At 37.4% G+C, this 12,031-nt stretch overlaps 1 protein-coding gene and 1 long non-coding RNA gene across 3 annotated transcripts; one reads left to right on the forward strand and one right to left on the reverse strand.

Annotated features, from left to right (window-relative positions):
• Positions 1–7,098: 7,098 nt before the first annotated feature.
• LOC110856457 (zinc finger BED domain-containing protein 1) lies at positions 7,099–10,156 on the forward strand. Its single transcript, XM_022104936.2, has 4 exons — positions 7,099–7,192; positions 7,269–9,462; positions 9,553–9,818; positions 9,902–10,156. The coding sequence occupies exons 2-4, from the start codon at positions 8,582–8,584 to the stop codon at positions 10,129–10,131; spliced, it is 1,377 nt and encodes a 458-aa protein (XP_021960628.2). The 5' UTR covers positions 7,099–7,192; positions 7,269–8,581; the 3' UTR covers positions 10,132–10,156.
• Positions 10,157–10,268: 112 nt separating this feature from the next.
• LOC118437798 lies at positions 10,269–11,364 on the reverse strand. Of its 2 annotated transcripts, XR_004836362.1 has the most exons (4): positions 11,237–11,364; positions 10,948–11,045; positions 10,767–10,824; positions 10,269–10,708 (listed from the first exon to the last, which is right to left on the reverse strand). It is a non-coding gene; the product is annotated as an uncharacterized LOC118437798 (long non-coding RNA). The 2 variants fall into 2 exon arrangements; XR_004836361.1 differs by having other exon boundaries at positions 10,948–11,356.
• Positions 11,365–12,031: the final 667 nt, after the last annotated feature.

The raw sequence follows: 12,031 nt of genomic DNA on the forward strand, positions 1-12,031 counted from the left end.
AAACTTGTTCATTCTCTCTCACTCTCAGCAACAAGACTAAAATTATAACAAAGAAAAATGCCAATCACTCTCTTTCTCGCACGTAGGCTTTTAGACCGGCACATACAAAATTCTTGGGAAACATGAGAAAAACATACATACTAAAATACTCAAATTCCACACAGTCGATGTTATTGCGAAAGCCGAGGGCAAATTGCGAGATATGTTGAACCATACATTTTTGCTGGGCGTCACAATTTGGAATCAAGTCCTGTTTCAATTAAACCATTGCAAACTAAATCTAGCAAAGGGTTGAAGCGACACGGTCACCGGGTCATGGTACGTTAAAATTATGGCGCCTTCTGAAATCCCCGTCCATAAATACGTCTAAAACTGTGGAAATAAATAATTCCACTACTTTGACCGTTGGCGTCATCACCGTGGCGCCATTGCCTTATAAGCTACAACCCTCATCTTCGAAATCACCCCGTCCCAAAAAATTAGAAACAAATTGGAGAGAACCGCATATCGAAATTCGAACCCGTTCTAAAGTTATCGAGGATACGGACGGACGAGACTTTTCAATAGAGGTATTTTGCTTAGCTTCACCCCTTAATAAATATTTGTAACCTGAAATTGCAAGAGAAGACGAATGACGCGCATGTGGCAGAGAAGAGGATAAGTGTCCTCAAAAGTTGGGTGGAAAAATTCCAGAAGACAGGCTTCCACTGATCTCAGCTCCTTGCCGAGGAAACTGCAGAAATAGTGCGACTTCAAAAATCCAGCGAATTTCAAGATGTGCGTCGAGGAATCAAAGTCGAGTTTTTTTAATAGCTTTTATACAAACTAATTCCTGAAATATCCTGACGATTTCAATCACTACGAGAATGTACTGAAAATCTCGGATTCTTGTGGGGACAGAGACTTGGATTTGGACACGCAAGAAAAGCAAAAACATATTCAGGATTTGTGTCAAGTATATGCAGCAGATTTTGCATGCTCCAGTTTCCTAAACGAAGTTCAAACTTTTAAAGAAACTTGGTCTGCTTTTAACGACTCGGGGAAGGATTTGAGTAAGTTAGGACTGCTAGAAGTGCTTAATAATCTGCACCTGTACGGTCTGGCGTCCGCGTACAACAATTGTGAAACTACGGATTTTTCTCACCCTGCCTGTGTCCTTGCGTCAAATGAACGTTCGTTCGCAGGCTTAAAATAATCAAAAAGTTATTTAAGATCAACAATGGGGCAAGATAGATTAAACGACTTGGCCCTCATTTCAATTGCAAGAGAAGTGTCAGATGCTACCGATTTAATTCAATTATAAATGATTTCGCCAGTCAAAAATGTCGTAAAATTCTTATTATCTAATGTCAAAAAATAAATGTTGCTAATAATTGTCGGATTATTTCAGCGTGTTATCGACAGCTTTAATAAAATCGTTGTTTTTATAATGCGTGCCTAGCTATTATTATTGGGGCAATATTTTCCCCATTAAATATTGCACCAAAAAATAGACTGGACATTTTAGAAACTCTCAGGGCCGGGCCTGACTCGCTTAGCCTCTGCGATTTACTGTAGTACATACTCCATATTAGAGAATTTTTGTTAAAAATATACTTGGAAACAAAAACAAAAGATATTTGGAATTTTGTAGGTTTTATTTATTTATCCATTTAATGTATGTATGCTTATATTACCAGTGGGTGTGGAAGGCGTGGGGACATTAACATTGTAGGATTGGGGAGATGAGTTTACATAACATAGGCGGAGAATGCAGGCATCAAATAGCCGTGGGGACATTTTCCCTCTGTCCCCACGCTTATCTAAGGCCACTGTTTACTAATACAGCTACAGGCGCCCTGATCTTTCCCAGGGATGTCGTAGAATTTAGGCTTTTACGAAAATTGGTCTCCTCCTACATAATTCGTAACATCGAAAAGGTTGCCTTTTTTTGTTTTTTTTCCACCATAAAATATATCTCTGCATAAAATTACCGTGTGATCTGAGGGCTTACAGAAGCTAAAAATATTGCTATCTTCCATATATCTGTAGCATGTTCGGGTCACATAATTTGCTTCATGTAACTACATCCACTTGAGAATATTTTCAGAATGTTGAATTCATAAATGTCATGTAAATATGTACATATCTCGCCATACTGTTTAACATTAAAAAACCTATTTGATTTGCAGACACGTGGCCAAGTGGGACTGTGCCGAGTCCTTCGTAAATATTTAACTTGACCACGTGCATGCATATTGATTATTTATTTTCAAGCATTAATTGACAAATTTTTCGTACCTAAATACGGTTAGGCGTGGGAGTTGCTTTCTCATTAGAGGTGAGTCGGGCTTGGGCTTTAATCGGGCTAGCCCGAGCCCGCCCAGGCCCAACGGGCTTTGGGCGGGCCGGGCTTTTGAGTTTGGCGTTTGAGTCGGGCCGGGCCTGGGCGGGCTTTACACGAGTAGGGCTTGGGCGGGCCCGGGCTTTTGAGTTGAGCCCATGAGTCTTTACTGTTTACTGTTTACTGTTTACTGGAGTTTATTAAAATGTCGCAAATCATCAGAAAAAATCTGCTTTTCAGATCAAGACACATACAATAATGAATTCATCTAAACTACACTAATAACTACAACAAAATCATGGTTGCACATCTTGGTCACAATTCTGACCAGTGACAAAGTCACGTGCTTTTGATTGAAACAAACCATAAGACATATTACGTAATTCCCAGGCCTTTGGTAACGTATTCCAAATACGGTATCTTCTATACGTCAACGAGCGTTTAAAAGCTTCTGTCCTATGAATAGGCGCACACATATTAGGTCGGTTATAACTAATAGATCTCTCGGAAAAGGTTAACTTATCGAGTTTATAAAGTTTATACGCGTTCTTAAGTAATACATAATTAGACCTTTCCTCAACAGTAAGTAAATTATTATCTGTTCTGAATTTTTTAACATCAATTCCTTTTTTAACATTAATAAGTGAACGCTTTCTTGTAGAGTATGATTTCGCAAGCTTTGGGAAGTAGTAACTTAACAAAAAATTATCAATAATATCTTGTACTTTCTTAAGAGAAAGAGAAGTTTGTACAGTCCAGATGTCAATACAATAATCAATAACAGAGTGGACTTGAGTATTAATCAAAACCTTCATAGCCTGTTCATTTATGGAACGCTTCAGACTATGCAGCAATTTTATGCGTTGACACACTTTAACATAGAGATGATCATAGTGTAACTTAAAGTTAAGACTAGGATCTAATACAAGGCCAAGATATTTGAAAGAGAACACACGCTCGATTAACTTATCATTATCAACAATAATTGAATTTACAGTTGATTTTAAAGGAACTCTCTCATTATGAAAATACATACATTTTGTTTTGTCAAAATTTACATTAAGATCATTAAGTAAACACCAATCACAAAAGGATTGCAAACATTGTTGTAATTTCAAAGCAATTAAGTTAATATCGTAAGAACCAAAATAAATAATATCATCAGCATAACATAAAAATTGTAGCTCCAGTGAGGGTTTTACGTCGTCGAGGAATGCAGAAAAAAGAATTGAACCCAAAATTGAACCTTGACCTACGCCCGTATTAATACAATAAACATCATCACCAGATACAAATTTGTAAGTTCTATTCTCAAGAGTACAATAAATCAGTTTAACTAGTCGTTTGCTTAATTTAAAATTGGATAACAATTTTCGAACCAGTTTGTCATGTGAAATACTAGGGAAAGCATCCTTAAGATCAATGAAAACTGCTCCCACAATACCGTTCTTCTTGTCAAGTTCAGAGTAGGTGAAAGTGGTGAAAGCACTAATCGCAGAGTGACACGATTTGTTGCTACGATAGGCATGCTGTTCATCTATTAATTTAGCATCTATTCTATCTTTTATCCTATGATATAGGTACCTCTCAAATAATTTACAGTAGGAATTAAGGATAACAATCGGTCTGTAATTCTTGGGCACATTACGCGGTCCCTTGCCCTTATACAATGGTAAGATAATAGAATGTTTAAAAAGAGTAGGTACATACAGAATATGTAAAAGGTGGCTAAACAGGACAGCAAGTTGGATACTAAACGAATTAACACATCTCTTCATTAACCACAAATATTGTCGTTTTTGTTCTTATTTTTAGTGTCTGAAATCAGTTGTGAAATATCATCAGGATTAATTGACAATTCAACATCATCATCATTATTAATATAATTATTAATTAAGTTACGTGTTACAGAGTGATCAAGGTCAGAGTCAGGCTTGAAAAGTTTTTTAGATAACAAAGTATTAATCTGTGATATTTCAGTAACAATAGTGGCATCATCATCTACAAGAGAAGTTATTTTAGTACATTGTTTACGTCTAAAATTAGTTAATTCATCAATAGTATTCCACAAAGATTCAGACTCTAGTTTAGTACCAAACTTTTCTTTAAAATACGTATTTTTTTCAGTATTCACCATTCGTGCTGCCTCATTACGAGCAATTCTGTAAGATTTCAAATCACCATTACTTTTGGCCTCCTCGCGAAGGTAATTGCGAAGTTTGCATGCTTTTTTTACTTCATCACTAAACCATTTGCATTTTTTCATTTTGACAAGTCTACGTTTAAGAGGAGAAATTTTGTCTAAATGAGACATTACATGATTATTGAATCTTATTACTTCAAGGTCACAAGTATTTGACAGATTGTTTTCAAAATTAAAGTTAAAATTCATAAGGTGTTTTTCAAAATCAGACCAATCAACGTCTTTCAAGGATCTAGCTAAACATTGAATAGGGGGCAGGCAAACTTTACCTAAATTTCGTACCACGAAACAAAGATCATGATCCGAACCAGCGAAAGAGAAATGACCAGAAAAAGGATAGTTCGATTTATCAGTTACGTACACGTGGTCGAGAAGAGATTTTCCTTGAAAGGTCGGTCCTACAATCATTTGCCACAGATTGAAAGATTTGCACAGTAGGAAAAGTTTATGTACTTCAGAATCAAACGTGTCCTTGAAGTGTAATAGATTGAAATTAAAGTCACCCATAAATAGTTTTTCAAACTTAAAATTACTTAGAAACAGTAGAAGTTCAGTAAATGAGACAAGAAACTTGTCCTTAGAAGAGTCAGGATGTCTATAAACAACAACAACAATTATTGGTTTGACAAACTTTCTGAAGACTTTAACTATTTGGATTTCAACTAGATTCGGGAACTTAATATTACATTCAATTAATTCGAAGCTAAACAAGTCATGAATGTATATCATAATTCCACCACCAGACTTTTTAATATTCGAAATTCTATCCTCTCGAATCATTTGATAGTTTGGAATTGCAAACATATTCAAAGGAATGCTACCTATATCAAGTCTTGATTCTGTACAAGCAAAAAATGCTACATTGTAAGTTTGGAGTAGATTGAAAACCTCAGTAAACTTGGATCTTAAACCATTAATATTAGTATGTATATATATAGATTTATTTTGAATTTTGAATTTATACTTGCTGTTTCCAAACGGTGACGAAGTTGCAGAGTAACGATGATGATCGATGAGACGTCGACGAGTGTCACATGAGCGTTGAGTCGAAACAGGAAGTTGAGTGGAAACCGGAAGTTGAGTCAAAAAGTGGAACGGAAGTTGTTGAAGAAGGAGTGGCTGAGTCCCAGCAGATTGTATTGAAATATCTTGCGATGCAGCAGGAACGGGAACAGGAAGTGGAACTTTTTTTGATCGCGTTTGAACCGGCATAGTGGATAAGTATTTTCCACATTATTTTGTCCTTCAGCTGATGTGGAGTTGGGTTGGCCGAGTTATTGGCTTTTAATACACATAAAACCAAGACGAACAAGGATCAGTTTCAGAATATCGTACAAATCATAGCCATTCATAATGTATGTAAATGGGAATAATCAAGTGACATAAAAGTTCTCGCCTTTTCAAGGCACGATAAGTGCTACAGATCGCCCAGTCCGCAGACAACCACAGGGTCTTAAATTCCGACCCTGCACTTGGGGACGTAGAGAACGATCCGTTATACGTCAGACTTCACCTCAGTTGGATTGTTAGAACATCGGATGGATAGGTATTGGAGCAGTCCACATTGTAGAACAGGGGAAGTAAGGTTGTTGCGAGATTAACAAATCGCCCAGCACGGTCAGCAAGGGTCGAAATATAAAAAAATCATCTACCACTATACTATGTGGTCAAATGTTAAGATGAAGTCACAAATTTAAAAAGCAGAAGTAACAAAAAACTCACAAAAATTAGAAAAAACAGTTTAATTTTGAGAGAGAGAAGAAAAAAACACGTGTGCTCTCTATCACGATTGTAAGAGAGTCGGGTCGGGCCTGGGCGGGCTTTTCTTGAATCGGGCTCGGGCTTTACTCAAAAGCCCGACTAATATTTTTCGTGGAGTTAGGAGTAATATGAGACAATCATAAAGTTTGTTCAAAAGCGCACATTGCATTTTATATTTCCAATTCACAATTCATTAGTGTACTGATGAAAGTTGAAACGTTGGGGTTACCGAGTCTGGACAATGGCGAAATAGCTGACTTGTGGAATAGACATCACGACCTCAACATGAAAATAATTTCGTACAGAAAGGACGATAAGGACCTGGGATATTATAGTAAAAAGGTGTTTGTATTTCTTAATGTTATGTTGAGATTCTCGAGAATTTATAACACTGTAATAAATACTCGTACTTTATTTTTGTTTAGCGACAGGAAGGCAGCTTTAATTCAACTGAGCAAAAAGAACCTCTCCATTTCAAGTACGAGGATTTCAAGAAAATACGACAAGATATTTTTGACTATTCAAATAAGTTGACTTTGAGATGTGCTAATGCCAAAGCCTCAGCTTCAGTTTTCTGGCAGATGAAGTCAAAGTTCGAGGAGTTATTGAAAAATGTTCGTGATCTTTTGGGGCGCCCCATCAATGTCGAAGTTCTCGAATCTGTTAAAGATCTCCACGAGAAAATCCGGAAAAGTTTAGGATCTGCGATTAGGGAGAGCAGAAATTTAAGAAATATTTGTCGTGAGCAAGACGTTCACAATCTCCTGAAACTTATTAAGCAACTACAAATTCGGGAGCAACGACTTGGCGACAGGGTTAAAGAAAAGGCTGCTGAACTGACGACCCTTGCACTAAAGCAGGAAATTGCTCAGCGGTGCGGCCCAATGATGGAAGAAATGAAAAGGGTGAAAAAATTGTTTGTTTAAAAGTTGTTTGTTTAAAACTTTTAAAATTCTCATTTTGTATATATTTTTACTTTAGGTTTTGTGCACGTTATGCGAAGACGGGGACAAAGAGTGGGCTTTAAAATGTGGCCATATGTACTGCACTAAATGCATTTCCAGCCTTGAAAGTAACAGAGCTACAGAAGGAATTCCTTGGGTGGACGAAATTACTGGAGAGGTCCTAGTGACCTATTATGTATCGCTGCCAAAAGAATGCGCATTTTGTAAAGGGTCCCTTGAAGACAAGATCAAGTTGTACTTTTAGATTGGGGCGCCCCACTAATTTATTCGATTCAACATTTATTTCAATAAATGTTTAAATAATATTAATAATAATATATTAAGGTGTGTATTGAATTCGTTAATTCTAACATTGATTGTCCTTTGTTATGTATCGTAATATATGAACTGTTGTTTTTACAATAAAACCAATCTTAAGATTCCCCACCATTTACGCGGAATGTTTATTTATGAACACCGCCTGAAAATTAATTGGCGAGTGATTGGCGAGTGATAAAATTCAATCGCTAGTTTTCCAACTGAATATTCTTCTCGCCTATTTGCCTTTTTTCTGGAATTGTAGCTGGCATAAATTAATCACCAAACGGTAAGTATATCGGGGCGCCCCATTTATATCAGGCCTAGTAAATACTGTCGAAAATTAACGATTTTGAATAACTGTAGAAATGGACAGCGTAGAATATGCAGACGTCAGTGGGCAAGAAGACGATAGTGCCACCGATAGCAGTCAATCTTCATGTAGTCAGGAAACAAGTAATAGTAATGCAACCCAATTGTCGAAAGAAGATATTCAAAGACTGATTTCCCAAAAGAGTTCAAGAGTTGAGTTTAAAGATAAAGAATCCAGATCGAAAGCTCCTTCAGAAGTGTGGTCATCTTTTAAGATTGTCTTCGTCGACGGTGCCATGGTTGATTACGTTAAGTGTCTAAAATGTTGCGCAATATTAAAGTATAAAGCACTTTCCGGGACAAGTACCCTTCGACGACATGGACTTTTCTGCGGCGCCGCAACAATTTCTCAGCCTGACAAATGTAAAAATGCGGATACGGTGGATAGTGGCATTGCGAAATTTTTGGTGAAGCAAATCCCAAACTCATACCTCCAAAAACTTAACGATTCAATTTTGGTGGGACTCGCCAGAGACCTTCGACCCTTAGGTACAACAGAACGCCTTGGATTTAAATTCATTGCACAAAGTTTAATTGACTTTGGGGCTAAATTTGGACACCATGATGTTGATGACATTTTTCGACATCGTACGACTTTGAAAAAGGAGAATCTCCCTCGACTAGTTGGCCAGATACAGTCAAAAATTAAGTCATGCCTTGATGCGGCGCCGCAAAATCCAGCTTTTGCTTTTACCTGACATGTGGTCGGACAAATACACGCAAAGACACTTTTTGTCGTTGACAATTCATTATATTAACGCCGATTGGAAGCTTGTGCATCATCTGCTCGCAGTGGACGAATTTTTAGGCGAAAGAAAAACTGCCGACAATATTCGGGATGAGTGCGCAAGAATTCTTCGAAGTTTTTTTGACACTGAAGAAGTATCTTCTATAATGAAGAACTCTTGGATGGTGACAGATGGTGGCTCCAATATGCAAAAAGTATTTGAAAATCGTCATTGTCACAAAATCAATCTTGCAATCCACTGGTTGTTTAATGACAAGAAAACCGGGGTCGACCCTGAGAAGGAGAAGCCGAACAGTGCCAAAAAACTCTTCGTCTTATCGACAAAATGTCCACAAATTAAGGGCGCCCTACATGGAGTAAAAGATGTTGTCGCATACTTCAAAAGAGCTGGATTAAACTCTAAATTGCCGTACTCATTGAAGCAAGATGTCCAAACCCGATGGAATAGTGAGCTAATAATGTTGGAGTCATACCTTAAATCTGCACAAGAAGTACAGCAAATATTATTAGAAAAGGGCAAGCTTCAAAAGCTTTCAAGCATTGATATTAGCATTGTTCAAGAACTTGTGGGTTTTCTGAAGCCATTTTTGGAGTGCTCCGCCAGTCTCAGTGGTGATAAGTATCCACCTATTCATCTCGTCGCACCGTGGTTTTTAAAATTACGCCGACATCTCCAAGAGGACGAAAATGACTCTGCTGAAATACGACTGCTTAAACAGCAGGGGCACATTTGCTTGCAGGAATATATGAAGATCGACAGTTTCCTATGGACTGCGTGTCTATTGAACCCAAGGTGTGAAAATTTAGTATTTTTTTCGTTTATAGGGCGCCCTAAAATTGTAATATACTAAGTTTATTTAAATTAAAATTGTTTGAGTTATAGATATAAAACACTCAAAGGTGCTACCGACGAGGAACGGAAGGACGCTTACGACAGGATGAAGATACTCATGATATCGCTGGCGCAGGCTGTAGGAACTGCTGGTCGTGATTCAGTTGAAAGTATTGTTGGTAAAAGTTCACCCATTGCTAATAAGGGAAAATTTGCTGAGTTCGAAGACTCGTCAGACGAGGAATTAGATGATGACCCAGAAGTAGTTGCTAAGAAAGAGCTTGACTCCTACCTTGCAATGAAATATAAAGTTCTTGGTATGCACTAGACCTGGTTTAATTTTTGGACTTAAATGGTGTTAAATGTTCTCGGGTGTAATTATTTCTTATATTGTTCACAGATTATAATGATGAAGGTCAGCATATCCTGAAATTTTGGTGTGGCGCCACACAATTTCCACTGATGCAGAAAATTGCTCAAAGGATATTATCCATCCCCGCATCACAAGCTAGCGATGAGAGAGTATTTTCAAGCACTGGTTTGACCTTGACCGCCCGTCGCACTGAACTCAGCGGCAGTACTTTATCAAACCTGACATTTGTTCATAAAAACTACGACTTGTTTTTTTAGTGAACATTATTGACCTTAACAGCATTGGGTTAATTTATTCTGTACCCTGTGAAAATAATTTAGTGAATACTAAACCTTTAGAATTTGTTTGTTGAATATTTTGGACTACTTCATTTATCAATTCATGATTCATCATAGTTGAGAGCGCTCTACAAGTTTTATTTTTTAATTGTATAATTTGTCACTTCATAACAAAAAAAGCCCTACTAAGCCCGATGGGCCCGGGCCTGGGCGGGCTTTCTCAGCGCCCAAGCCCGTAGGGCTTGGGCGGGCTCGGGCTTTAGAAATCCTGACCTGGGCGGGCCCCGGCTTTTGAGTTGGGCTTTGAATAGGGCTTGGGCGGGTCGGGTTTTGAATAGGGTTTTTGAGTCCGGCTTGGGCGGGCCGGGCTTCGAAAATGTCTGGCCCTACTCACCTCTATTTCTCATGCAATTCTAATACCATTCAGTAATAAGTCTAACACCGTTCTTGATTATAAAACTCCATAATGGACCGTTGAAGAAGTCTACGTTTGATGAAATTATTACCACCACAGCACCTGTTGCTTCTCGGCGTGGAGCCAAAGGATATGGCTCCTCTGGAAAATAAAAACGAGCAATTTTTACTATATTCAATATAAACTAAGTAAAATTTACTTAAACTTAAATATCTTCGCAGCTAATGTTAAAATTTCACCATCCTTCCTGCACGACCCTTGATTCAATAAATAAAACACACGCACAAACTTAATCCAAATATTTAATCTAATAACTGAAATAAATGTCCTCAAAAATGTTAATATTTGTTACATAAAATGTCTCCTATATTGAACTGTACCTGAAGAACATGCTTGCATTAGTTGGTGGGCGAGCTCCTTGTTGGAGCTACTAGTGGAAGAAACTTTTCTCTCTTGGTCGAGTTACTTTCACTTTCCGCTGTAAGACACAATGTTGCAGTAAGACGGAATATGTAACTTGAAAAGAAAGAAAAAATAATAATGAAAATCATAACTAAAATCTAAAATAATTAATGAACTAAGCATACCAAGCTTAATTTTGCAAATATTTTGCAATGAAACATGCGTATTTTCATATGTACATATATTTCATGTAACCTACACACTTACCAGAAAATAAAACCTTCATTTATCATCCTATCTTTGGTGCTGTTGTTACAATTTATTGATATCAATCTCTATCCTGTATGACCCTTCATCACACAAACACACACACACACACACACACACTTTTGCAAGTATTTATTGCAATATTGAAAATAATCTCCTCTCAAATGTGAATATTTTCTTTGCAAATTGCACGTTGCATTTAACTTGATATTAGTAGTAGTGAATAACGTGCATGGCTTACATTAGTTAATGAGCAAGCTCCTTGTAGCAGCAGCTGCTCGGAGAGAAAACTTTTTCTCCTGGTGGAGCTTTTATTTCACTGGTCTCCCTTCCGCACGCTAGGGTGCGGAAGCACCTCGCTAGTAGAAGAAACTGCTAGTAGAAGAAACTTTTTTTTCATTTTAATATTTTGTAAACTTTCTCTCTTTCACTTTCTCTCTTTCACTGGTCGCACTTCCGCTCCAGCGGAGCGGAAGTGCGACCATAAGATCAACAGATATCTTTTTGAGAGTATTATCTTGCAACCTACCAAAAATCAGTTCAAAATTCAACTCCCCACCAGAGATATTTAACTCAGAATTTGTGCAAACTATGTCTGGACACCTTTTGTATATGTATGTAATAACATGTAAAGTTTCGATATTAATTGTACCGTCGTCAGGAGTTGCTGGATTTTTAAATAGCGTACATTTTGAAAACCTTAGAACCTTGTGCGAAACATAGATTTTCCAATTTTTGAAATTCTAGCGTAAAAAATGGCGTAAAGTGGCACTTCCGTATCAAATTTTAAAATTC

This window comes from Folsomia candida, unplaced genomic scaffold (genome assembly GCF_002217175.1).
Source record: "Folsomia candida strain VU population unplaced genomic scaffold, ASM221717v1 Fcan01_Sc016, whole genome shotgun sequence".
In the NCBI taxonomy this organism is placed as follows: domain Eukaryota; kingdom Metazoa; phylum Arthropoda; class Collembola; order Entomobryomorpha; family Isotomidae; genus Folsomia; species Folsomia candida.

What these genes read in the sequence shown, in the direction of transcription:
- LOC110856457 (XM_022104936.2), top strand. Translation starts at nt 8,582, where the DNA reads ATGCGGCGCCGCAAAATCCAGCTTTTGCTTTTACCTGACATGTGGTCG. An exon ending in GCGTGTCTATTGAACCCAAG is followed by an intron (nt 9,463 to 9,552) that starts GTGTGAAAATTT and finishes TTTGAGTTATAG; the next exon opens with ATATAAAACACTCAAAGGTG. An exon ending in AATGAAATATAAAGTTCTTG is followed by an intron (nt 9,819 to 9,901) that starts GTATGCACTAGA and finishes TATTGTTCACAG; the next exon opens with ATTATAATGATGAAGGTCAG.